The sequence below is a fragment of the Chroicocephalus ridibundus genome, chromosome 1 (assembly GCF_963924245.1).
Source record: "Chroicocephalus ridibundus chromosome 1, bChrRid1.1, whole genome shotgun sequence".
Lineage (NCBI taxonomy): Eukaryota > Metazoa > Chordata > Aves > Charadriiformes > Laridae > Chroicocephalus > Chroicocephalus ridibundus.
The window spans coordinates 73,775,667-73,799,617 of NC_086284.1; the positions used below are offsets into that span (position 1 = coordinate 73,775,667).

At 40.0% G+C, this 23,951-nt stretch overlaps 1 protein-coding gene across 3 annotated transcripts in view; it reads left to right on the forward strand.

Moving 5' to 3' along the window:
- The first annotated feature begins 481 nt into the window (after nt 1-481).
- Nucleotides 482-23,951, forward strand: part of REV1 (REV1 DNA directed polymerase) — a 60,052-nt gene continuing 36,582 nt past the window's right edge. For 2 of the 3 annotated variants that reach the window (XM_063339588.1, XM_063339605.1), the window contains exons 1-6: nt 482-724; nt 1,535-1,795; nt 14,647-14,713; nt 15,540-15,672; nt 17,008-17,176; nt 23,327-23,476. In XM_063339588.1, coding sequence (XP_063195658.1) covers nt 14,657-14,713; nt 15,540-15,672; nt 17,008-17,176; nt 23,327-23,476 — 509 coding nt within the window. In that variant the 5' untranslated portion in view covers nt 482-724; nt 1,535-1,795; nt 14,647-14,656. The remainder of the gene's footprint in view (nt 725-1,534; nt 1,796-14,646; nt 14,714-15,539; nt 15,673-17,007; nt 17,177-23,326; nt 23,477-23,951) is intronic. The other variant, XM_063339596.1, reaches the window with a different exon arrangement.

Consider the following 23,951-nt stretch of genomic DNA (forward strand, 5'->3'; position numbering starts at 1 on the left):
CCGGCGGCCCCCTGAAGCGGGAGGGCCGGGCTAACCCTCGGCACAACGATCCTCTCCGCCCCCGTCCCGTCCCTGTGTGAAAACGCCGGCCCGCCCCGCCGCTGCAGCAGCAGCAGCAGAACCCGCATCCCCCCACCGGGCCCGCTTCCTGCGCCGCACCCCTCGGACCGCCAGGGGGCGCCGCCGCCCCGCGCCCTCCGCAGCCCACCCAAGGCGGAGCGGCTCGCGAGCCGCTCGCGCCGTGCCCCGCCCCGCCCGTCACGTGGCCGGGGTGAGCCGCTTCCCCGGCCCTCTCGGCGGCGGCGCCGCCGCCGCACGCGACTTTCCGCGGGGCGCCGACCGCTAGGGGGCGCCCCAGGGGCGCAGCGCGCGCCGCTTGTTGACCGAGCGGCGGTTGGTGGCGCGAGACTCTCGTGACGCGCTCGCAGGAAGGGCGGGGGGGGGGGGGGAGAGGGGGAGGGGCTGGCTGCTGGGGACACCGAGAGGGGGAGGAGAAGGAGGGGGGAGAAAAGGGAGGAAGGAAGGAAGGAAGGAGGGAAAGGGAAGGAGGGAGCGAGAGAGAGAGAGCGAGAGCGCGGCCGGCGCTGAGAGCTGAGGAGGAGGAAGGCGGGCAGGAGGCGGTGGTTGCCCGCGTCCGTACCGGGGGGGGAGCCGCCATGTGAAACACCCCCCCCTCCCCCCACGGCCCAGCAGGGCGGAATGTGCGCCTGGGACGCGACGAAAGGTGAGCGACGGCGGGGGGCTGCCGGAGCAGGCGCCTTCCCCCTCACGGCGCGACACCTTCCCCTTCCCCCATGGCCGCCCGGCGCTAGCGAGCGCGCCCCCGTGCGGGGGGCGGCTCGGGGTGGGGGGGCGAAGGAAGGAGCAGCCTGAGGCGGGGCGGCGGGGCCGGCGGCTCCTGCCCGGGGCCCGCGGCCCCTCCCAGGGCCCGCGGCCTGGCCCTGCGCCGCAGCCCTTCCCCGGCGCGGGGGCTCGGCGGGGCTCGGGGAGGGGAGTGGGGGGGGGAAGGGGAGAGGGAGGGTGGTGCGCAGGGTTATGTAACCGGCGCGGGGGGCCGGCGCGCGGGGGGTGGGGGCCGGGCCCCTCGGGCGGGCGCGCGCCGGCGGGCGGGCGCGAGTGCGCGCGCGCCCCGCAACTTGGCGCGGGTGTGCCAGGTATGTGCGTGTCTGGGTCAGCCCGGCCTTCACTGTTCCCCCCCGCGTCGCCCGCCCGCCGCACCGCTGCGTGCGTACGTCTGTCTGTCAGTCAGTCAGTCAGTCAGTCACATGGGGCCTTCGCCGCAGACACAACACGGCTCCCCAGGCAGAGCCGGAGCGGTGCCGCCGGTGCGTTGCCAGCCAAGGGGTCATTGCAGGGAAATGGGTTGGAGGAGGAGGAGGAGGGAGGGAGGGAGGGAGGGAGGGAGGGAAGCCCAAGCCCTGGTGCAGCCTTGCCCACTTTGGCACGCCGCGGGGCTGGGCTGTAGCAGCGTGTACAAAAAAAACCCTGCGGTTTTCCATCGTGTTTGTCACAACTTGTATTTGCTGAGCAATAGTGGCGGGTATAACCCGTGTGCGGGGAGGAGGAGGACCTGTGCGTGATAAGCGAGCCTGTGCGTTCAAACACCGAGGGATGAATGCGATCGACGATGCTGCTTCGCCTCTTCCCCATCGAATGTTGATGCGTTTCGCTGTATATTTACCATTGATTTGACCTGCGATACTGAGCAAAAAGCCCCTGATGGGAGATGCACGGTAATAGCGTGTTAACCTTAAGAAGGAAGAGAAAGATAATATCACAAGCACGCAATTTTTTGGTAAGAAACCCGTGTGTTGTATGCTGTAGTATTCTATTATTTCTGATGCTTTAAAATCAAAGTCCTCAGAATGACAGGGCTGTGAATACTCTGCTTGTGTTAATGAGAGATTTTCTTCTTGAAAAGCCAAGTTGATGTGTGTTCTGCATCTTGATTTAAAATCCAAGTCCAATCTCAAATCTGATGCTGTAGCCCAAAGAAGCAAAACCAAAGGATTGTAATTTTAAAGTCTGAATTTTTTATTCATTTAGATGCTATTGTTGCTCAGATAGAAATGTTTTAAACACTTGCCTAATTACCATTAGTTGCAAGAGGTTATAGTTAAAATTTATTTCTGGGATAGTTCTGTCGTACTGTTTATGACATTTAACACAGAAACCTAGATCTCTGACAAATTCTTTGCCATCTTATTTCAAGTGTGTAGCTATTACCCATTCCCACCATATTGGTCTTTCCATTTCTTCCACTGGACAAGGTACCAAATCCCTGTTAGTAAATAATCCCAAGCTGTCAGACTGGAGGTCATTGGTAGGACAGTATTAGTAGAGGCACAGTGCAGACACCTGCCTTGTGACTCCCTGATGTTTAACTAGAATATAGATGGTTTTAAAAGTAAAGCTCTAATAGAAAAAATACATTAGCATGTTTCAGCCCTTGATAGTAAACTGGTTGTACGTTTTTTTGTGTACAGTATACGTGTCTTCAGTACATTATTCAGCCATTGGCCTTTCAAACGTAGCACCAGTGCATCTTTCTGGATAGCATGTATGTACTCTTCCTTAGTCACAGCCTGTTCTGATGCAGTGATAGTGTGTTGGAACTGAGTGCTGGTTTTGATTAGTCTTTTCTGATCTCTTGACCCAGATGTCTTTTTATAAAGAAGTTTCATGGCAAATTTTCCATGTTTCTACCATCCCCTTTCAGGTACTAGAGAGATTTTAAAAAAGTAAGAATGATTCAAACACAGAAACCTGGATTTGAGTAGGTAGAAAAAAATAGTATGATTACACAGACCTTTTTTTTTTTTTTTTTTTAATAAATCAGTTGTTCAGGACAAGCAGGAAAAGAATGGCTTGCCTGACCCTGATGTTTCCCCATTTAATTTGTTAGCTAATGTTTTTATTTCATGAAGAGAAAATTTTTTTGTATTGAATATTTTTCTGTTTTAATTAAAGGTGTATATTATCACTGAGATCTCTGTCAGCTCTTAGCAACATCTTTGGCTGGTGTAGATATAACAAGGGAGCTAAATACCCAAATGTTGAAACCCTCCCTCAAGAATACAGTGTAGATTAATTTGGTGATAGTGCTATGTGTTTACCTAAGCACAGCGAAATGAGGAAAAACTGGAAGCAAATAGAAAGGAGAGTGGGCATAGAGTTACAAAGAAAGTTGAAAGTAAGGGAGCAAATCTAAATGGATGCAAAAAAGCATGTCTAATATAGTATACTTGTGCAAGTGCCTTTTTTTTTTTTTTTTTAAGAGATAAATTTGCCTAATGCTTCTTCCTGAGAGCAGCTTTCTGCTCTGTTGTGGAAACCAGACAGCGTTTTAATTGGAGACACAAATGTTTTTTAGGGAGGAGGGCCTCCTATGTCTGTGGTCCCCTGGCTTCTGTATTTCATTTGGAATAACTGGTGCTCGTAAGATAGAAGTCAGAATTAGGAAACCCTTCTTCTTTCTCATTTTTCAGTGGAAGAGAGGTGGATGTGTAGAACGACTTTAAGTTCTGGGCAGCGATGATAACTTCCATTCCTGTGGCTTGTATTTTCAAAACTAGCTGAAGGACTGCTGCTGCTGTAGTTAAGGAAATCTGTGACTGTTAAATTAATCTAGAAGATGCTTTTAGTTTGGTATACCCGTAGAAAGGATTGTTTCATCTTCTATATTCTTTGCTGTAAATGCCTAAGCAGACTATGGTCCCTGAAAGTCAGTGTTAGCTTTCAGGGAAAGTAATTATATTTTTGGGAACGGAGCGGGGGACACAGGCCTCTCTTCCTACCTCAAAGCTTCAGGTCTCCCAATTGGCATTCTACCTACTTAATAGTGCTGAAGCTGCTGTTTCAAAATTTAGTTGCTTGCATAAGTAAAGCTTAGCCATATTGTCGTTCACTCTTCTGTGTTGGTTTTGCTTTCTCTTCCTAGTTATTTATAAATACTTTAACCAAATCCCAACGTAAGGAAAATATCGCCTGTAACCTCCTTATTTGGTGTGCTTGATTTCATGCAGACCTTTTCAGCTTCTTGATTTCTAAGCAAATAATCCTGAAAAAGAGAAAGCTAATTTTGCTTAGGAGAAGACACTGCTCAGGTACGTTGCAGAGTCATTCTTGCAAATGCAGGTGAATTGGTTTGAATGCCAAAATGTGAAAGCAGTGCTGAAAATGCGCAGAGTAAGGCTGAGAACTGCTGTAAGCTTTTTCCATATTGACTTAGAGGCTGGCAGTATTCTGGCAGGGTGAGGTATGTGGTGTATTTTGGCAGGATTCTGGGGACTGTTGCTAATATTTTTGGTCATGTTCTAGTTGTCAGTGAATATCCAAAGTAAAATAAAGTTCTGTCCACCATGTCCATGACTTCATCTTTTTGAGGTGACTCAGATCAGCTGTTAGTCCAGAGCATGATGAGTCAGCACCTTGGACAAATGGTTGTACTCCACTTACATCACTTTGGAAACCTAGGAACTATTGCTGCTTAAAGGAAGTAATGAAATCGCTGGTAATTTTTAGGAATAGGAAAGCCAATGACCTTGTGGCATGTAAGGTAAATGATTAATGCCGTTTACCAAGTAAAGTAAACATATTTTACCATTTTGTGCTTTTGAATGCAATTCCCAGTTGAAGTAAAGAACTAAATTAATGGTCTGTATTGAAAGGATACTGTTCCTGGTTTCTGAATCTGCCTGTTGTTTTCAGGAAACATTAGAGCATTGGGAAACTGTAGCGAGGGGCTTTTCAGTTACTATTTCCTAGACTTCCATGCTGAAGTTGCATTATTTGGCAAGCAGTTCTGAGAATCCTCTTATAAAACAAACATCAGGGGGGAGGGGTAATGACTCTTCACTCTAATTTCTGGCTGATCAGGAATTTAAAGTTGAAGGGTTTCCCCTCCATGATGATTCCCATAATTTCTACGTCAATTTTTAACCTAAGTTCTACAAACATTATGTTTGCCTGGGGTAGGCCATTTTTCTTCTGTGGCCTTTTTTTATCAATCTGTCTCCACTAAGTAGCAGTGTAATGCTGTTTTTTCGATGTCAGAGGTACTTAAAATACTAACTTAAAACCACTTCAGGCCAAGAATGAAATTTAGATTTGAGTTCTATTTAGGGATCCTAAAGAATTAGAGCATTTCTGTTTTGTCCTAAGAACTTAAAACTATGTTTTTCCAGGAAGACACAGAAACACTGTACTCTGTCTTTTCACTCTCCTCTAAGTCTAGGAGGAAACGAGAATATATTGGAACAGATCAAAAGTTCACCTAGGTAATAGTAAAGAAACATACTGAGATGCTTTGCCTTTATATTCTGAGTTCCTGTAGTTTGTTACCAAGAAAAAAAAAAAAGAAAAAAAAAAAACCCAACCAGAACACAATCTTTAATGGCTTTTTATTGTATTCATGTGTCCAACCCATATGGACTTCTAGCATCCTTGGTGTCCTGTGTCAGAGAATCCACCAATAAACTAGGCAACAGATGAAAAAATATTTCCATTTGTTTTGATTTCTCCTTTTACTAGTTTCAGCTGATTCCTCCTAGTCTTGTTGATCAGAGTTGATGATAAAAGTAATATCCATGGACTAACGAAAGATGTAGAAAACTTGAGTAGAAATTTAAAACTTCAAGGCTAAGCATAGAAGGCATATCTTGTGAAGATTTTACTTCAAAAAAGATTTTGCAGCTTTGAGAGTTTCAAAGGCAAATCCAGAAAAACATTTGGGAACATGACTATGCAATGTCAGTTGGAATTAAGTAATGTCATTCAAAAGCTTCTATGAACAGAAAATCTACATCTGTAATCATCAGTACTTTTGCTAGTAAAGTTACTTGTGTTCTTAGAATTTTGCTGCCGTATATGTTCAGTGCTGCCTGTATGTGAATAGGGAGATGGTCCTCCTTAGTATCTGGCATCAACTACCACTTGAGATTTGCAAAGTGGATGTCTCGCTGCTTCTTTTTCCGCAAAAAGCCTGGCCTGATCAGAACCTGCTCAGTGTACACCAGTGACGTGGAGTTGAGCATAAAGCACAACTGCCTTGGGCACTTCTGAAAAAAAAAAACAACTTGTAGAGAAGTAGTGCCATCTCATTACATTAGGTAGAGCATTGGCTCAGAGAGCAGATTTGTTTCACATGTGTGCACACACAAACACACATATATACACGCACATGTATACAGAAACATATATATAAAATCAATTAAAAATATTTAGTCTCTTGACAAGATTTTGCCAGTCTGCTGGCCTGAAGTCTAGGGAATCTGGGGAAGCTGAAGGTAGTGTATGTGAGGTTTTCACCGACACAGTTCCTCTGAATTTGATGTTAAAAAATTCAGAGCATTTACAGATTCCTTGCTTTGATCACCTCATGAAAAATTTCCGGTTATTTATTTTGATCGATTATACCGCTACTTACCTACTTTTTCTGCCTTGTGAAGTTTTTCTTTAGCTTTACAAGGTCACTTCCTTCTGTTGTGCCTAGGAAGTCTTCGGAAGTCCTAAATCATTCAGCAGCAGCAACTCTTTCCATTATTTGGGAGGAGAGATGATGGTTTACTTATGCTACCTACCGACTGCTTAACCTGCACCTCAGCATAGGTTTCTTGTTTAAGACGCAAGTTGTGGGACTGGATTGTCATCAGACTGAGGATTGCACAAACTAAAAACTTCCTAAACAAATTCTTACTGATTTATTAGGTAGAAAAATGAACATCCCACTCTTCCTTCTCAAAGAAAAGAGTAATACAGTTCTCTGTTCTCAAATACTATAGACAGCTGAACATAGGGGCTTAAAGACTACCCAACTCATACGGTCATCTTGTTTATTGTTTCAGATACTCAAGTCCAAGAGAAAGTTTCCTTTTGGTGGTTTACAGTCCATTCACTGTGTTGCTATTGAGAATCCTAACTCCACAAGCTGTGCTTCTTATTCTGATTTTACTTAATGGATTTTATTCTGGAATCTAGGCATTTAGAAGCTGGCATAAAGATTGTGAGTGTGCCAAGTCCTCTTGAGGTTGAAGCCCCAAAAGAACATAAGTACAGAAGAGCAATAATGAAGCCGATTGCTGAAGTGTGCTGAAACTTGCCAGCGTGTTGTGGCAATAAGTATGGTTATATCAAACAGGTGATATTTGAACTAAAAAGTGAATTGAGCTACGTGGTTAAATATAACAATGAAAATTTATGAAGAAGAGCCACTCATCACTGAGGAACTCTGAAGGAGGCAAGGGGAAACTTTGCCAAAAAATGCAGAAATGTTGAAACTGAAGCCAGAGTCTTTTGTGAGCAGAAGAAAAATTCAACCAAGTTAAACCACTATTTGTGACAAGCTCTAAATGGACTGTAGCTGCTACTGAGTGTTATTCCTAGAGGGGAATGAAACATTGACAGTTGGTCTCGAATTGAATCTGGCTTGCTATTTTTCAAAGAACTAACCATCTCAAATGCCATGTATAAAAGCAAAAAGAGTATCTTCTTGAAAACAGATTGCTCAAAGTTGGTGCAGACTGTGCAGTGATGCTGTTTTCTGTACCTCGTGCTCATGGTTCCTTAAGTTGTGACAATTAAAACAATTGTCTGTCCCAGACTCCATGTCAGTTGTGAAAAGGTCTAAACACTTTTGTCCTGAACAGCTGTCATATAAATGGTCGCCTGCTGTACAACTGCTTTAGGTCATTGTGATGATTCACCAGCAAAAGAAATTTATATCTAAGTTGTTACTTGTATGTAAAGTCCTTGATGTTAAAGTAAACTGATCCGAAATAAAGACCATTTTGAGTTGCAAAAATAGTCAGTTTGGAAACTGTATTAGTTGAGCAAAGAGTTCCTGTGTCTTTCTGGGGGAGTGATTGAACTGAAGTTCAGAGTAGCATTTCTTTGCTGTCAAGCTCGAATGAAAGTATGCACGGAACATAGAATAGTCATCTACACATAAGGAGTTGATTCTAAAGGACTTGGATTCTTCCATGCTTTATGTGGGTCCTATGGTATTTCACCTTTCTAGCAAATGCCATGGATGTGCATATTTTAGAAGAATACTATTTCTGAATTTCTCACACGCACTTACAGGTTTGTGTATAATATTTAATTTGCCCAGGATTTTAATGATTGTTGTTTTCTAATTTATACTCTTAGGTTTACTCACAGAAGACGGGGGTTGTGTTGAGTGTTTTTGGGGACAAACTTTTTCAAGTGTCCTTCAGCTAATTTCATTTCTGTTGCTTTAAAATATCATCAAAGATTGAACTGCAAAACAGAACTTGCTGGTTGACCCTGTAAAATCAGGTGCTTGTAGTTAAAAGTAATTATCCTATGGGCACATGTGGCCTAAGATGGGGGGCTGTTTGATTGTAACTTTATCTGAAAACTCTTACCCTATGGAAAAGATGAAGTAGCCTACCCCTCTTGTTTATTGGGGGGGAGGGGAGGGGGACGGGACCATAAGCAGGGCCAGTTAGTGAAGAATAACTAGCTCATTGCAGCTCTGTATCCATATTTACACCACAGCTAGTTGGTTATAGCCATGACCCTGAAAGTCAGTTTCTACAAATGGCTAAGATAATCTTAAGATCTGACTGGTAATGAAAGGAATGGTCCCATACATTCTTTTTTTTTCTGGCCTGTCTGCTTTTTTTGGCTTTGTCTGCTGCTTTTGTGAGTCAGTTCAGCTTGCTGAACTGGCAGGAAACTAATCCATAAAATTATGGCAATTTTCTGTTGACTTAGTTAGCTGAATTGTACATAGCATCAGTATGAATATGGGGGTCATGTGAGTTCGGAGGTAGTGCAGAGGTTGGGAGGAAGGGATAAAGCCTGTGAGGCTGGCTGAGGTTGAAGAGCAGAACCATCCCTTTTGGTGGCAGTCAGCCATCACATTTACTCAACCATCTTATGAAACTTCACCCTGAGAGGTTTTTTCCCACCTAGAATAAAATTCAGTTGCTTTGCAACATACTAATAAGTTCATTTTAATATGGAATAGCGTTAACTCTGAAGTGTGTAAAATCACAGGAATTTAAAAATACAGTATCTTTAAAAAAGTTTTGAACTATCTTTTTATTTTTAAGTTCTTTTGCTGGGTTCTGAGCTTTTCAATACGTGGTAGAAAAAGGCTTTAGACACTGTAGCAGCAGCTCTTTTCCAGAAGACTCAGCCAAGGTCTCTTGTGCTGAGAAATGTGTAAACACGTAAGACAGTTCTTTCCTCAAAGAGCTTACAGACTGGTGCCCAGTAGGGCAGTGAGTTTCATGTGGGAGCTGGAATGTAGATTCATGAAACTCAAACAGGCCACAAAATACCCACTTGATGGAAACAACTTTTAAGCCCTGCTGAGCTGGGATGGATTCAATCTACAGTTCAAGCAAAAGATTCTGATACTCATTAGCAGTGGCCCAAGATATCATACTTCTGTTAGCAGTAGAGTTACACCTTCAAGAATAAGACTTGTGGTGTTTGAATATGGTAATTAAATCAAGTTCTTCTGCATTACAGGACATTGAGGGGAGTTTGTTCTGGTCAGAAATGCAAAATAGCTGCTACAATGTGTTACGCTTTCACTCAGCTTTCAGTTACCTGAAATTGGATTGTCTGGATTAGAAGTGATTTGTGCCATGTATTTAGACAGAAGTTTGGCAGGGTTTTTTGTTGAGTCACAGTGCAGCCTCATTTTGTCTATGGATATAGTTCATATGCTTTCCTGTTGTATAGAGCCATAAAGTGTATATTCTGCCAGATTCGAGTTGGCTACTTGAAGAGGCGGCAGAAATGTTTCTGCACCGTATACCTGATAAAGGGGATGCTGAAGAGTATGGAAGAGACAACTCAAGTTTGGGCAGGACTACTACTGACCCTGGAATTAAAAAAACCCACAAGGATCCATGTTCACTTCTTACAGAGTCATTGAGATATGAATTTCATGCTCCCAAGCATTTTTCCCCATAATACCTGTGGGTTTGGTCCGTGTTTGTCTGTTATCTGTGTTATCCCATCTGCCCAAGATAATGGAAAGCCACTTGCCTTACAAACACACCTTCCTGTATTTAAAGTATTTTAAAGAAATAACTGTCCTGCATCAGACTGTGTGTAACAGGTGAAATTAAAACAAATATTAACATCAACATTCACATGTACATTCCTTGTTTTGCCATCTGAAATCTCACAGTTGCTGTGCAGCTCTTTTATACGCACAGACATGTTTATAGAATTCATAAAATGTAGACTTAACATTTCATTACCTGATCTGTAGGCTCTGATTATCAGTCTTTAATAATAGGATTAAGTGTTTGCAGATTGCGAAGTATAATGCCAGGCCTATGAAGCAGTGTTACATATCTTTTTCCTAGTGGACTGTATTGAGTATTTCTGAGCTGCCAGTCACGTACAAAGCATCGGAACTCTTAGTTTCTCTTCAATTTTTAAAAGGATCGCCCAATAGAAATTTGAATTTTAGTTAAAGAACCTTATTTCGTAGAACAGTAAGATTTTACCATTCAAATGTGGTCTAGAAAGAGATGCAGGGACAAATTATGTTAATTTTGATCACTAGAGTTCTTACTTTTTTTTTTTCCCCCTTGAAATGTTGTTTCTCTTGCACTAAAAACTTGGATTCTGTTCCTAGGAATACTATTTCTACCTCTACAGGCTTTTGTGCAGTTCAGGGTTTGTTGGGATTTTTTTTTAATTATTGCAGAAGATTTCTTTGTGTTCAGAGGTCCAGAGTATGAGCATTTCAATGTATTTAAAAAGCTTTTCTCTGGGTGAAGGGTCACTTTATAGCTTGTCCTTCAGGCTCTAGAGATATCCTGAAAACTAGTAACTATAGTGGTTCACTTTCCCTGAGTCACTGTTCATTAGTGCTCTTGAATTTGTGAAAAAAAGAGAAGACTGTTCTGAAACAAGTTGGATACTATAATCATAAGAAAGATGAACTTTTGTCTGAAATTGGCGTGCTTGTGATGGGTGTTTAAGTCCCCTGTCTTGATTTCCTCCCCCCCTCTCTGGCCCCACTTCAAGGGTTCTTTACAAAGCATTTCTCTTTCTCATCCCTTCACCATGATTCCTATAGAGTGTCATATCATCCTTATATTTCTTATTTCATGAATCAGTGAGCATGTTTCAAATCTTGCTTAAATTCTCCTCTGATTTAATATATCCTGTGCAAGATGTCTCTCATGCTCATTTCTTCCTTAGGTTTCAGTAAGGCAGCTATAGAGGTTATCTTCCTTCTCAAGGAAAAATTCGCACTGTAAACACAATTCTTTAGAAGCGGGGATTCTCCTTAGTCCAGAAACCTCGGTTCATCATGCAGTTCCTGGAACGACAAAGGGAGAAATTAGTCTCCCAGGTTTTTCATATCAGCATTACGAAAATAATCCACAGCTCTCAAGACTTGAGCCAGAGGCATCTAGTAATCACTGAAGTACCATCTTCCTAACTTGTGTGTTTAGAATTTAAGTGGACTGTCTGAGTCAAAAATCACATCTGCCAAGGAAATGGTAAATCATTATCAGATGTTGTAAGTAGGCATTACAGACTAGCTTCTCTAGTTTTGCAGGCTCTGGGAAGACAACTTTTGAGCAGTTGATATGTTGTGGTTTTAACACACTAACCTAAAGTAGTTTTGGTTTTCTGATATCTAGTTCTAATCAAACTAGGCACATACCCATGATTCTGATTTTGGTTGGCCCCACTGTTTGTGGTGTTGTGATCTAGTGGCTTTTAGACTAGAAATCTTTCTTCCTCACATCCCCGTACCCTGAATAAAAACTAAACGTGTTTCAAGGTTTCAGAAAAGCTTACCCTCATAAAGGCAGTTCTCCAGTTTTTCAGGCATTAGGTATTTTAGTTTAAGCAAGAAGTTGTCTATATAGAAGTCAGAGTAACTACCAGTCAAATCCAATCTTCTCAAGAACTTGGTGATTGGAAGAAAAAACATCTTTCTTAGACTGTTGTTGTTGTGACTCATACTGTGCTTTTCATACAGTCTTGCAAGGTTGGTTTTTTTTTTCAGAGTAAGAGTTTCTTTTCATATGAGATTTTCTTTTTGATAGACTTAGAAACATAGAACAGTCTGGATTGGAAGGGATCTCAAAAGATTGTCCAGTCCAGGCTTTCATGGGTGGGGAAGCCTAGATGAGATTATCTAGCACCCAGTCCAATTGCAGTTTGAAAACCTCCATTGATGAGGGCTCTACCATGTCACTGGGGAGGTTGTTCCAGTGATTAATTGTTCTCATTGTAAAAAATTTCTTTCTTATCTCAAGATGAAACCTCTCCTGGTGCAACTTGTACCTGTTGTCTCTTGTCCTCTTTATGTGGCTCCTTGTGAAGAGAGAGCCTCTGTCCTTTTTGTAGCCACCCTTAAAGACTTTGTTATCCTCTATTAAGAAGGAGAAAGGGTAATCAATAGTTAAAATTCTGTTCTCTCTTTGATACCTATAATATCTAAAACCACCAGATGATGTTTTCATTACTTTTTTTTTCTTGAACTTATATTTTTCTGTTTTCTCCAAGAACTTCTTTGCCAGAAGTGGTAGTTTTGAATTACAGTTGACTTCAGCTGATGGAAAAATACATAGTTTCCATGTGAAAGAAATCATCTAACCATTTCCAGTATGTATTGTCCCCTACAGGAAAAAAGTCAGTTTTGTATTTCATGTGGTCATCTAGCTCATCTCCTCTCATTTTTCGCACTGCTCCTTAAGAGTTCTGTGGTATCTATTAGACATAATCCAAACCACTAAAAATTAATTTCATAAAGCCCAATGTCCTGGAAATTGGTCTCTGGGTAAGAAATGCAGGTACCTAGAGTGAAAATACAACATCCTGAGCAGGGGGTTGCTTTGTTTTGGTTGTTGTTGTAGAGCTCGTCTCCTTGACATGTGATTAATCTTCAAATGTGTGTAGGTTTTCTATCAAATATGTATCAAACAGCAAATATAAGAAGAATAGAATCGGGTGCATCATGATCTTCCTGTGTTTGCAGAGATCCTGAAACATATAACTGAAGCTTGTCTTTCCAAGGTAGTTATACCTGCTTTGACTAGAATTCTCTGGTTGCCTAATTTGGCATATTTGCGGTATTCCATGAAAATGACCATATTTATGAAAACTTCCCTGCAGCTGTATCTTGTTCTGCAATCAAACTGGCCTGCAATCCAGGGTGGTTTAACAGGATTTCAGGGTATGCCTGCATGATAGCTGTAGAACAAGAGGGATTTGAGACAAAAGCTGGAATTCAACTTTCAGCCAGGTTCAGAGGAAACAAAATTTCAGTGTGATAAATGAGGCAGTCTCCAGAACAGTGCAGTAGAAGAATAGAAAAATGACCAAAATGCATTGTTTACTCCATCCACAGCTGTATGCGTTTTCTGGTAGGCTGGAGACTGAGTGAAGCTTCTGTGCTCCATTACTGGACGATGCTATGGATAGTCCAGGGAATATGTGTCTTCTCAAAAGCAGACAAGGATGAAAACAACAGTTCACTTCCTTCTGTGAATTAACTGCAGTTTTGTGCATTTTTATGGAGGATAAAGGAATAGAAATTAGATAATTCATAAAATAAAGGTGACTGGCTTAAATCTTCTTCCTTTTAGTTTCAGAGTCCTGTCCTCACACTCTTAAGAGCTGATAGCCCTAAAAGACAGAACAGTGTTTTTATTTAGGGAACTGGCTAGAGTAGAAAGTGAGAGATGTAATAGCAGGCAGTGACCTCATGATCTTATTACATCATTAATCAATATTTTAAAATCATTGTTACAACTATAGTTAATGTGAATCACTTGGGTGCAGTGAACAGCTGGCCACAGTTCAAAACATTTCTTTTTCTCTCCACCAGTTCTGTCCTAGCCAAATAATAGCTCATCTGGGGACACTGCTATGTACAGCTCATGGTCCAGGGATAATTGTCTTGCATAAAGGAAAACTGCAGTTTGGCTGGTTGGGTATATTTGTTTATTATTAGGCAATACAAACAAACAAAAAAGAAAAACTCAAATCACAAATCTAGCTATAGATCATACTAGGTCATTTAAACAACTAGCTTTTCATTGAACATAAGATGCCTTTGGTGGTTTTGCTTTTATGTGATGTATGGCATTGGAGCAACAAGTGTTTGGACATTTTATGATTAGCTGTAAATCCATTGATGAAATTAATCCAGTCTCTAGTACCAGGAGATGTTTGCCTGCATCCTGCCGTATAGATAGTATCAAATAGGAAATAAAAGATTGTTCCTGACTCGGGCAATATTTTGCATGAACAGTAGCAATTGTATTTAAGAACCTTTTATTACTCCTTTTTGTAGGAGATGTATGATGAACAGGAAGAATTTAATAAATTGTAACGGAAACCGAACATTGTAATGAGTTTTTTGTGTTCTGTGTGAACAGAAAAAAATGTGCATGTGTGGTGTTTGGTACATAACAGGAGCTACAGTGTGCATTACTACAAAACTGAGCGACTGGGTTTTTATTTTTCATTTCTAGGTTAACTGTATAACTCATATACTTCAGTGAGGCCCTTTGAAAAATGTAATCTTTGTGATAATCTGTAGATGGTCTGTAATGTATCATTGAAATGCCACTGATGATGTTACTAAACATTTAATTGATCAAGCCTTTTTCTTCTATGCAGAAACTTCAGTATGAGGCAGGGTGGATGGCGGAAACGGGCTGGCGAGGGCGATGGCTGGGGAATATGGGTATGTTCAAAACCAAGTGGCTTTTTTGTTGTGGTTTATTTTTTTTATAGAGGTAGATGGCACTGTGGTTAAAAAGGGTTTACAATTTTGTTATATATGCTAAAGGCATGCTATACATTAACCCTTCTGCTTCATTTGAAAACACATAATTAAGTTCAAAAGACAAAAAGATGTTTTTAAAATTACCCAGTATTTAAGTCTTTGTTCACAGTAATCCACTAAGTTGCATTATTAATATGTGCAGACCCTTGAATAGCTTTACATCACCATTCAAAAACTAAACTAAATAGTTTTAAAAATATTTATAGTTGTCTCCAGTACATTCTATGTAGCCAGACAAGCAATAACTGAGGTGCCTAATTTACATAAATATTTACGATACTACTGTCTCATGTATATTTAAGAACTGGAAATACGTGGAGTTTAATTAATATTCTCTACATTGTTTCTTTAGGCAACGAGCCTCCAATTTAGCATCGAAACTTGCATCATTCCCTTATTTCTTTCTTCTTCTTTCTTTTTATTCTGTAAGAATTTTTATATAGATAGAATCTTTTTCTTATAGAATAAGATAAAAGAAGTATGAAATAAGTCTTGCCATGTTGGTAACAAGATGCAGTTATCTTGTACATAAGAAATTAGGTTGGGGGATTTGCTATTTTTTATTTGGAAGAAGAGTATGTCTTTTGTACGTCAACCAAAATCAATTTGAAGGAATGCTGCTTACCTTTCCAGTCTTATAATTGACCGGTTTCTCTCGGTAAACTTCAGAAAATAAGACTAACATCATGAGTTTTGTTTTGTTTTGTTTTAACTTAAAAACTAGGGTGGGTACATGTCAGCAAAGGTTAAGAAATTGGAGGATCAATTCCGGTCAGATTCAGCCATACAGCACCAGAGGGATGGAAATTCATCAAGTATCTTTAGTGGAGTCGCCATCTATGTCAATGGCTTTACAGGTGAAGCTTTTATTTTTTGAAGGATCTGTTCTGTTTTGTTCTAGAGTCTGTTTACCATCCTAAATGGAGTACGGAACTGTAAAACACATGAGTTTGCAGCTAAGTAAATAAATGGCAATTACTGTATATGTTTTGTATATTATGTTCCTTTGTATTTCATGATCAAGGTTTTAAATATAAAATCAGATTTAGGTTCTGAATATAAGTATTAGTTCACTATATCATTTACATGAATGGTCACTGATACAAATAGTAAAGTTTTCCACTTTTCCATGGTCTTTTTATTTGAAATGAAACCTTTTAACTTCCTCCGTACTCCTACATAAATTTTTAATTTTCCAAACTGCTGATGGTTGCATTGGAGTTGGAGTGTATGCATTAATTTTATGTTTGGGTGGATATGTTGGGGTTTTGTTGCTCAGAGTGGCGTAATGCTTGAGGCAGTGAATCCGTTAATAGTGGAAGGACGAACAAGAGAAGAGGTAAGACATACATACGCATTGTCTGCGATGGACTGACAGTGCGTGTTAACTGGAGTAAGATTTTTTAATCTGCTGTACTTACGTTCATATTTCTCCTGGGTTCTGTAAAGCAGCTTAATAACCTTTTTGAAACTTCCCAGAAGCCTTTTTCAGGGACGTATGCCAGGAATCTTGTGATTATTGCATAACTGATGCATACAGCTTCTGTGATACGGAGTAGTGCTGGCTTGAGCCAAGGGCTCAAACGGACTGAAAAAGTTTAAGGTGGACATGTTAAACTATTAATACATCTGAATCAGTTACTTAATACAGGCAGTTTATTTAGTGAGAATCTAGCATTTGTGTATTCTTCAAGGTTCTAGTTCCTAAATAGAGTGCTTTTTTTTTCCCCACCTCTGTTTGAAAAAGTTCCCGTTTTAACGTGATTGAGGGGATAAGATGTTAGTTTTTAAGGTATTCTCTGCTCCCTGTAACAACTGAAGAATAACGTGGTAAGGAATCAGTGAGTTAACTGCTTTAGTGAATCAGGAATTGTATAGTAGGAGTTCTGTGCTGTTACTAAACCCTGTTGATATTAATTCTTTTCTATTATTTCTGGGTATAAACTACTCTCCCAAGCTCTAGTGAGAAGATGAGTGAGTTAATCTAATACTTGATTTTTTTTCTACAGTTTTCTACATTACTTCAGAAATGCTTTTCAGATTTGTTCGCTGAAGAACTAGTAAGGTTTTTCAGGAGAAAAACAATGGTTTGCACTCTTTCTGATCATGGCATCGTATTTCTTAATTAAAGTTGTTTTTCTTGCTGTATTTGCTGACAGAAAACAGGAATATTTCTGGTTTTAATTTTATAGATCCCTCAGCTGATGAATTAAGAAGGCTAATGATGTTGCATGGAGGCCAATACCATGTGTATTATTCCAGATCAAAAACAACTCACATCATTGCCACAAATCTTCCAAATGCCAAAATAAAAGAATTGAAAGGAGAAAAAGTAGTTCGGCCAGAGTGGATCATGGAAAGGTAAGTTTAGGTCTATTGCTTTTGCAGATTTCTCCTTTTGGAAAAAAAAGAAGAAAAATCTGGAAAAACAGCTTTATAGAAGATTGCATTTTGAGATTATGGTTTAGTTTAAAATAAATCTACCCTTGCAACAGCTAAGTAAAAATACCACTGTTACACTGAAGATATTCTTCTTGGTGATTGTTTCTTAAGAAACTTCACTAAGGACATTCAGAAAGTCTCAGGCATATCAGGAAACTGAACATTATCCTGTTGATTACATTGAATATCCAATTAATTGACCACCCTTCATCTCAGTATGTTTAAATGAGTACCAGGTGATTGTTTTTTAACCTCTTGCCTTGTGCATTTCATTTCATCTGTAAATAATGACTGTAAATTGAAAATCATTTTCATAAAATTGAAATTAATCCATCTAAATATTTATCATGTTGTGACTTTGTCACAAAACAAAAACAAAATGAAAGAAAAACCGCAGAAGTTTTATTTACAAAGAATTTATATTCTTTGGTTCCTCCATGCACTGGAATATATAGTATCAACTGAAGTTGTCCTCAGGTCCTTGAAAAAGATGATAACTGGGCTGAGAGAAGTTAGTCTGGCTTTCTTCTATTTTCTTCTATCTGAGGAACCCCTGGGAAATAGAACAGGCAGGAATATGTTCTGGAAATGATTCTGTCAGTGTCATGCTATTCTTAACTAGCCTCTTTCCTAGATGACCAGCAGAATCAGGCAAGGAACTTTTCTGTATACATACTTGTAAAATCCGATTTGCAGTTCCTATTTTCAGTTTGCTGATTCTCAGTCCTTTGGATTCAGCTGTTTCATGTCATGTATGGTTAAGGTAAATTTTTTTAACTTTAGTCAGAAACACTTGAAAAAGACTTTTGCTACATTTTTAAAACAGTTTTAGGGCTTCTCCCATGAGTTTAAGGACTCGGAAAAGTGGTGATAGGTGTGTTTTTATTTTAAAGGTGTAGCTGTTTTCATTGGTGCTGTTAAAGCTTGTTATGATTTTAACCAAGTTGGAGAAATCAATTTGTATACATTCGGTAGAGAACTGCTAGAACCTAACATATGAAATCTCCTAAAGTTTTCCTTATGATGTCTTGTGTTTAGGTTCTGCATCTCCTGGTTCTGGAAGGTTGTACTGTAAAATAAGTCAGAAGAACTGAGTATAAACAGACACATGGGGTTGGCCACAAGGAGATAGGGAACTCATTGTCTCAGTAGAACAGGGTTCATGTCAGAATCTGGAATAAAAGCTAATTTCACAACAATCTCTCATTTTTCCCTTCCTCTCAACAGTATTGAAGAACGTTCATTGGTTAAATACTCTATCTCTGTGTATGGAATAACAAATTATGTTCTCCTCAGTAGATCTGTTGGTGGAAATCAGTGCAGTGGATGTAGAGGTTCCAAATTTGTTGAATATTCATGTGCACATCATCATGTTAGTGCAACATGATGGGTTTGGGTTTTTTTTTAGTTTGGTTAAGAATCAACCCTAAAATGTTACTGTCACAAATTGCTGGTAAAGCAGTGTTGTTAGATCTTTAGTCTTGTCATCCAAGGTTGCAAAATGAAAAGGTCGTTTGTCTGTGGAGCTTTGATTTATTTCTTTGTGTGCACACATTATGATTTAGTCCATAATTACATGATCACATGCTATCTTTTTTCACTATGGTACCTGCCACGTTTTCTTCACAGAAAAGATTGAATTCAGGTTGCAAATTGCTAATTCAGTGTCTTCTTTTTCGCTTCTTGTCTCTGTAACCCTGTTCCTTACTTACTGCATACGATTTGAATTCTTTGCTGATAATGGAATGAATAATTAATTCCTGTCTTTTATTGGTGCTTATCAGTATAGCATCTGTCTGCTTTCCAAAGATTAATGAACATACCACGGCACTTATTGCAATGGCTATTATTTTAATTTTTGCTTGAGAGTCACCAAAAAGTCTCTTTTTTTAGAAAAATAATCTTTTTTTACCAAAAAGATTTTTGGTAAAACACCAGAAATTTCAATAATTTGGAATATTCCATGTGAACTATCTAAGATAAGTTTTTTTCAGTTACTTACACGAGAACGGTAAGGCATTTGTTGAAGTTTATGCTGCCTTAAAAGCTTTGCATATTCTTAACTGTGAACATTCTGAACTATGGTCAAAAGTCAGACACTTATAAACCTGATGTTAAATGCAAGTAGCTCTAGAATTTTGCTTTAATTAGCATCACATAGAGATCCTGTGGTGACAGGAGTTGCAAAATCCAGTACTGCAGAGTAATGTGTGGTTGCTTTAGCGACGAAATCAGTCTTTCTGCACTCCTCTTGTTGCATGTTTTTGCTACCTCTCTATTTCTGCAACAAATGAAGGAAGAGACTTATTGGCAGACCTCCTTTCTAAATCTTTCTTCCTTTATTTGAAAAATACATGACACAATTATGTAGCTTGTAAAGGTGGTTGTGCTATGTCCAGTGGAAGCCAAATTAAGGTTACATAGGTGGTTTGACATAAACTGTTCTGAGAGCTTGACTTTCAAATTTGAATATTCTTTTAAGAAACATTCTTTGACATTTATAACAAAATCACGTTTCAGAGGTTGAGGATAACTAATGACTAAAACGAGCTACCAGTAGAATTTGTGGATTCCTTATTTTGATGAGAATTCAGAATGCAAAATACTTGAATAAATAAAAGCTGCCAGTCTTCACACAGTATAGCTTTCAGAAGAGATGCCGTATTAATTTAACACAGTAACCTTTTTTGGAAACTAGCAAAGCATTGAAGGGGAAGGCGATGGCTTTTATAGCTATATCAGAAGCAAATGAAGCAGGCCTGTAGTTGAATGGTGGGGCAACCTCATGACAAAGGATACGGAAAAAGCTGAGTTACTCAATACCGCGCTTTCTTCAGTGTTTAGTGGCAAGATCTACTTTCGTGCCTTGAAAGCCTGTGTGCCTAGTGGTGGCAGAGTTTGTAAAAAAGAAATACTAACAAAGGTATAAGAAGCATAAGTTATGGTTCACTTCAGGAAACATGACGTATACGACTCTACAGTACCAGATAGAATGCATCCAAGGGAGCTGAAGAAGCTGGCTGATATCAGTGCTACGCCACTCTCTGTCATCTTTGAAAATTTGTGGAACTCAGATTTTCCAGAAGACTAGATAAAAGGCAAATGTCATGCCTGTCTTCAGAAACGGAAAGAAGAAGGATCCAGGGAACTGCACTGTGATCAGCTTCACTACAGTTACTGAAGACTATGGAAGATACCTTCCTGGAAGCTATATCTAGGGTAGCAAATCATGCCTGACCAGAGTGGTTGTCTTGTATGGTGAGATGAGTGGACAACAGGAGAGCAGTAGATATCATTTGCTTTGACTACAGTAAGGCTTTTGACACAGTGCCCCATTGCATTCCTTTAGGCAAGTTGGGGAGATACAAATTGGATAGTGGGCTGTGCTAGCTGGGTGAAGAACTAGCTCAGCTGCCTGGCTCGGATAGTAGTGGTCAGCAGTTCAGAGTTGAACTAGCAAGTGGTTACAAGAGGCATTTCTGAAGGGTCCATACTGGGGCAGATGCAGTTTAATGTCTTCGTTAACAGCATGGACGTTAGTGATGCAATGGAAAGTGCCTTCAGCAAGTTTGTTGATGACAGGAAATAAGAGAACAGTTTATGTACTGAATAGCAGGGCTGCTCTTTGGAGAGTCTCAAAAGAGGGGAGGAATGGGATGACAGAAACGTCATGAAATTCAGCAGTCAACTGCAGAGTCCTGCACATGGGACAGAAGTAATTCCAGGCAACCAGACAGACTGGAGACTCACCGGCTAGGACACAACCTTGTAGGGAAGGACTTGAGGGTCTTACAAGTTGACCATGGAGTAGCAGTTGTGCCCTTGTGGAGATAAAGGCTAAAAGCATACTGGGTTGCATTAGCAAGACCATAGCCAGCAGGTCAAGTGAAGTGATTCTTCCAATCTATTTGGCACTTCTGAAGCTACATCTGGAGTTCTGTGTCTGATTTTGGGCTTCTCGAGTACAAGAAAGATACTGGCAAACTGGAGTGAGTTCAGAGGAGAACCACCAACATGAATAGGGGCCTGGAATATGTGATATGACGAGAGGCTGAGAAGGCTGGTTTTGCTCTGCTTAAGAGAGGTGGCTAGGAGGGGGTCTAATTGTTGTCTTTTGTTAACTTATATGGAGGTTACAGAGAGCATGGAGCCAGGTTTTTCTTCAAGATGCACAGCAAGAGGACAAGAGGCAATAATCACAAGTTGCAGCAAATAAAATTCTGGGTATAAGGAAAAGATTTTTCACAGTGCAAGAGAGTAAGCAGTGGAACAAGTGCCTAGAGAGGTTGTGGAATCTCTGTCGTGGGAGATACTCAAAATTTGGGTGGACTCAGCCCTCGGCAACCTGTTCTAACTTTAAAGATAACGCTGATTTGAGCAGTGTTTGGACTAGAGATCTCCAGAGGTCCTTTCCAACCTAGTTTTTTTAGTGATTATAAATTCTGTGATCCAGGGAGTGTGGAGTGGGGAAAGATGTTGCATGATGCATCTGAAATAGGATTCCTATTGCTGCATCTTAATACAGTTTGAAAAAACCAAACCAACTGTGTATTGATCTAATAGTGCAGTTACTCCAGTAGCTAAAATCTTAGCATGAACAAGTTCTTAAATAAGTGTGGGGTTTTATCATCTTGAAGTTGTGGTAATGATTTTGAAGTATTACTTGGGTGGTTATGCATCCAGGTTCACACAGTGATACGAGAAACAGTCTAACTAGGCTTAGTTGCCTAAAAAGCATAGTTGCTGCATCACCATTTTCTGTACAAGAAAGCTTTGGAACTCTACCGTGTGTATTTTTAACTCTGGCAATGTTTAATGTAAAGGATGTTCCTTTATGAATGCTATATATTCATGTATCAAACAATATTTAATTGATATATTTTTAAGGCTGTTTTTACTATCCCATTCCCATAGAAACCTTGCCAGATCTCTGTGTATCTGCCTAACTAGTTTTAGTTTATCTCATTGGGAAATGCAGTTCCCACTATGTTCTTCTCTAATTGCAGCAAGAAAGCTCCTGAGGGCTTTTGTTCCACTGTCCTGCTCCCTTGACAGTACTACAGATTTGAGCTAGTTAAAAAGCACATCTCCAAGAGAAAGCACTCAGGTGTTAAAGAACAGAAAACAGTATCTGTCACTCAGCTAAATTATCTTTAAAAATTTGAATCCCATTGTATCTTCAAAACTGAATGCTAATATTAAGCTGCTTTGATATGAGAGAGGTTCCTCTGCTGTAAGAAGTTTCAGCATCTCTGACTCAGTCCTCAATATGAAGAGTTGTATATGAAGAAGTGGTGAAGTATAGGCTGGGAAGGCTGTTATCTCTACTGCCAGCAACAGGCGTTGTGGTGGAGAGATGAAATCATCCTGTGGTGTATTTTTGAGAGGATTCCACTTCAGAGTCCATGACATCCCTAAGGAATTTAGCAGCTACTGAAGTATAATTGCAGTTTCAGTGGAAGAAGAAAGAGAAGAGCGAGACAGAGTGGAACATGTAGGACAGAACCGTAATGATTGTGGTAGATATTTATGGGAGGTCTATTTGGAAATTATTCTTCAGTGAATTTTCTCACAAGAAGGGGTAATTATCCTTTTGGAATGGAAAAAGTAGTTTTCTTTGTAAGAGTGAATTGTGTCCTAGCTAACTTCCTTCAAATTCTACCCAAATGTGCTTGGAACACATGCGTTTGCATTGTTCGAAGTTAAAGAGCTCAGTCAGCATTGTTCAGTTAGAATAACCTGGACCATTCATGTGGGGTTTTTGACTGGGCATTGTTTATTTTGTTTTGGGTTCTGTGTGAGTCAGTTGGAGAAGAGAAATGGATGTAGGCAACTGACCGACACAACTGTGCAAATACCTTTTGTAGTACCAGTCACCACATCACAAATGACTTTTCAGTTCAATCCAGTTAGTAGTGGGAAACGGTATGTAAGTACATGTAGCAGAACAGCAAAAGGTAATGACCAAAGTAATAGTTTATTGTACATGAGGTATTTTTTAGCATAGAAGGTTGGGTTTTTTTAAAAATGTCCTAAGTAGTAACTTGTTCTTTTTTTTTTTTATTTCAGCATTAAAGCTGGACGTCTTCTCTCGCACATTCCGTATCAGCTATACACCAAGCAGTCAAGTGTTCAAAAAGGTCTCAACTTTAATAGCATATGCAAACCTGAAGATGCCGTGCCAGGTCCAAGCAATATAGCTAAAGATCTCAACAGGGTGTAAGTGTTTCTGATCTCGTAATGCAGATGTTAATCATTCACCCATAATGGGTTTGCATTTATAACGATATAGCATTTTTAAAATTAATTTCAGCTTTATAAGAGGGAAGTTCTGAGGCACCGAAACTTAAAAATAAGTTATAGCTATATAAATAGTTGAGGACAGAACTACAGTTACCTTGACTCCAAGCCTTGTCTCTAGTCTTTGGACCACACTTTGTTTGATAACGTGACCTAGGAGTCCTAGGATGTAGCATATCTGTATGGAAGCAACAGGCATACATTAAAGGATTCTGACTAGTGACACTGAAAAGTAGGTCTTTATTTCAAAACCAAAAAACTTACATGATTTGATTATTGTGGTAAAGGTGCCTAGGAACAAAGGTAAATGCATACTAGCTGTTAAGTTCTTTCTTTAGCTTCTTTTAAAAAAAAGTCACAGCATACCTTATGTATGCTAACACCAAGGTTTAAG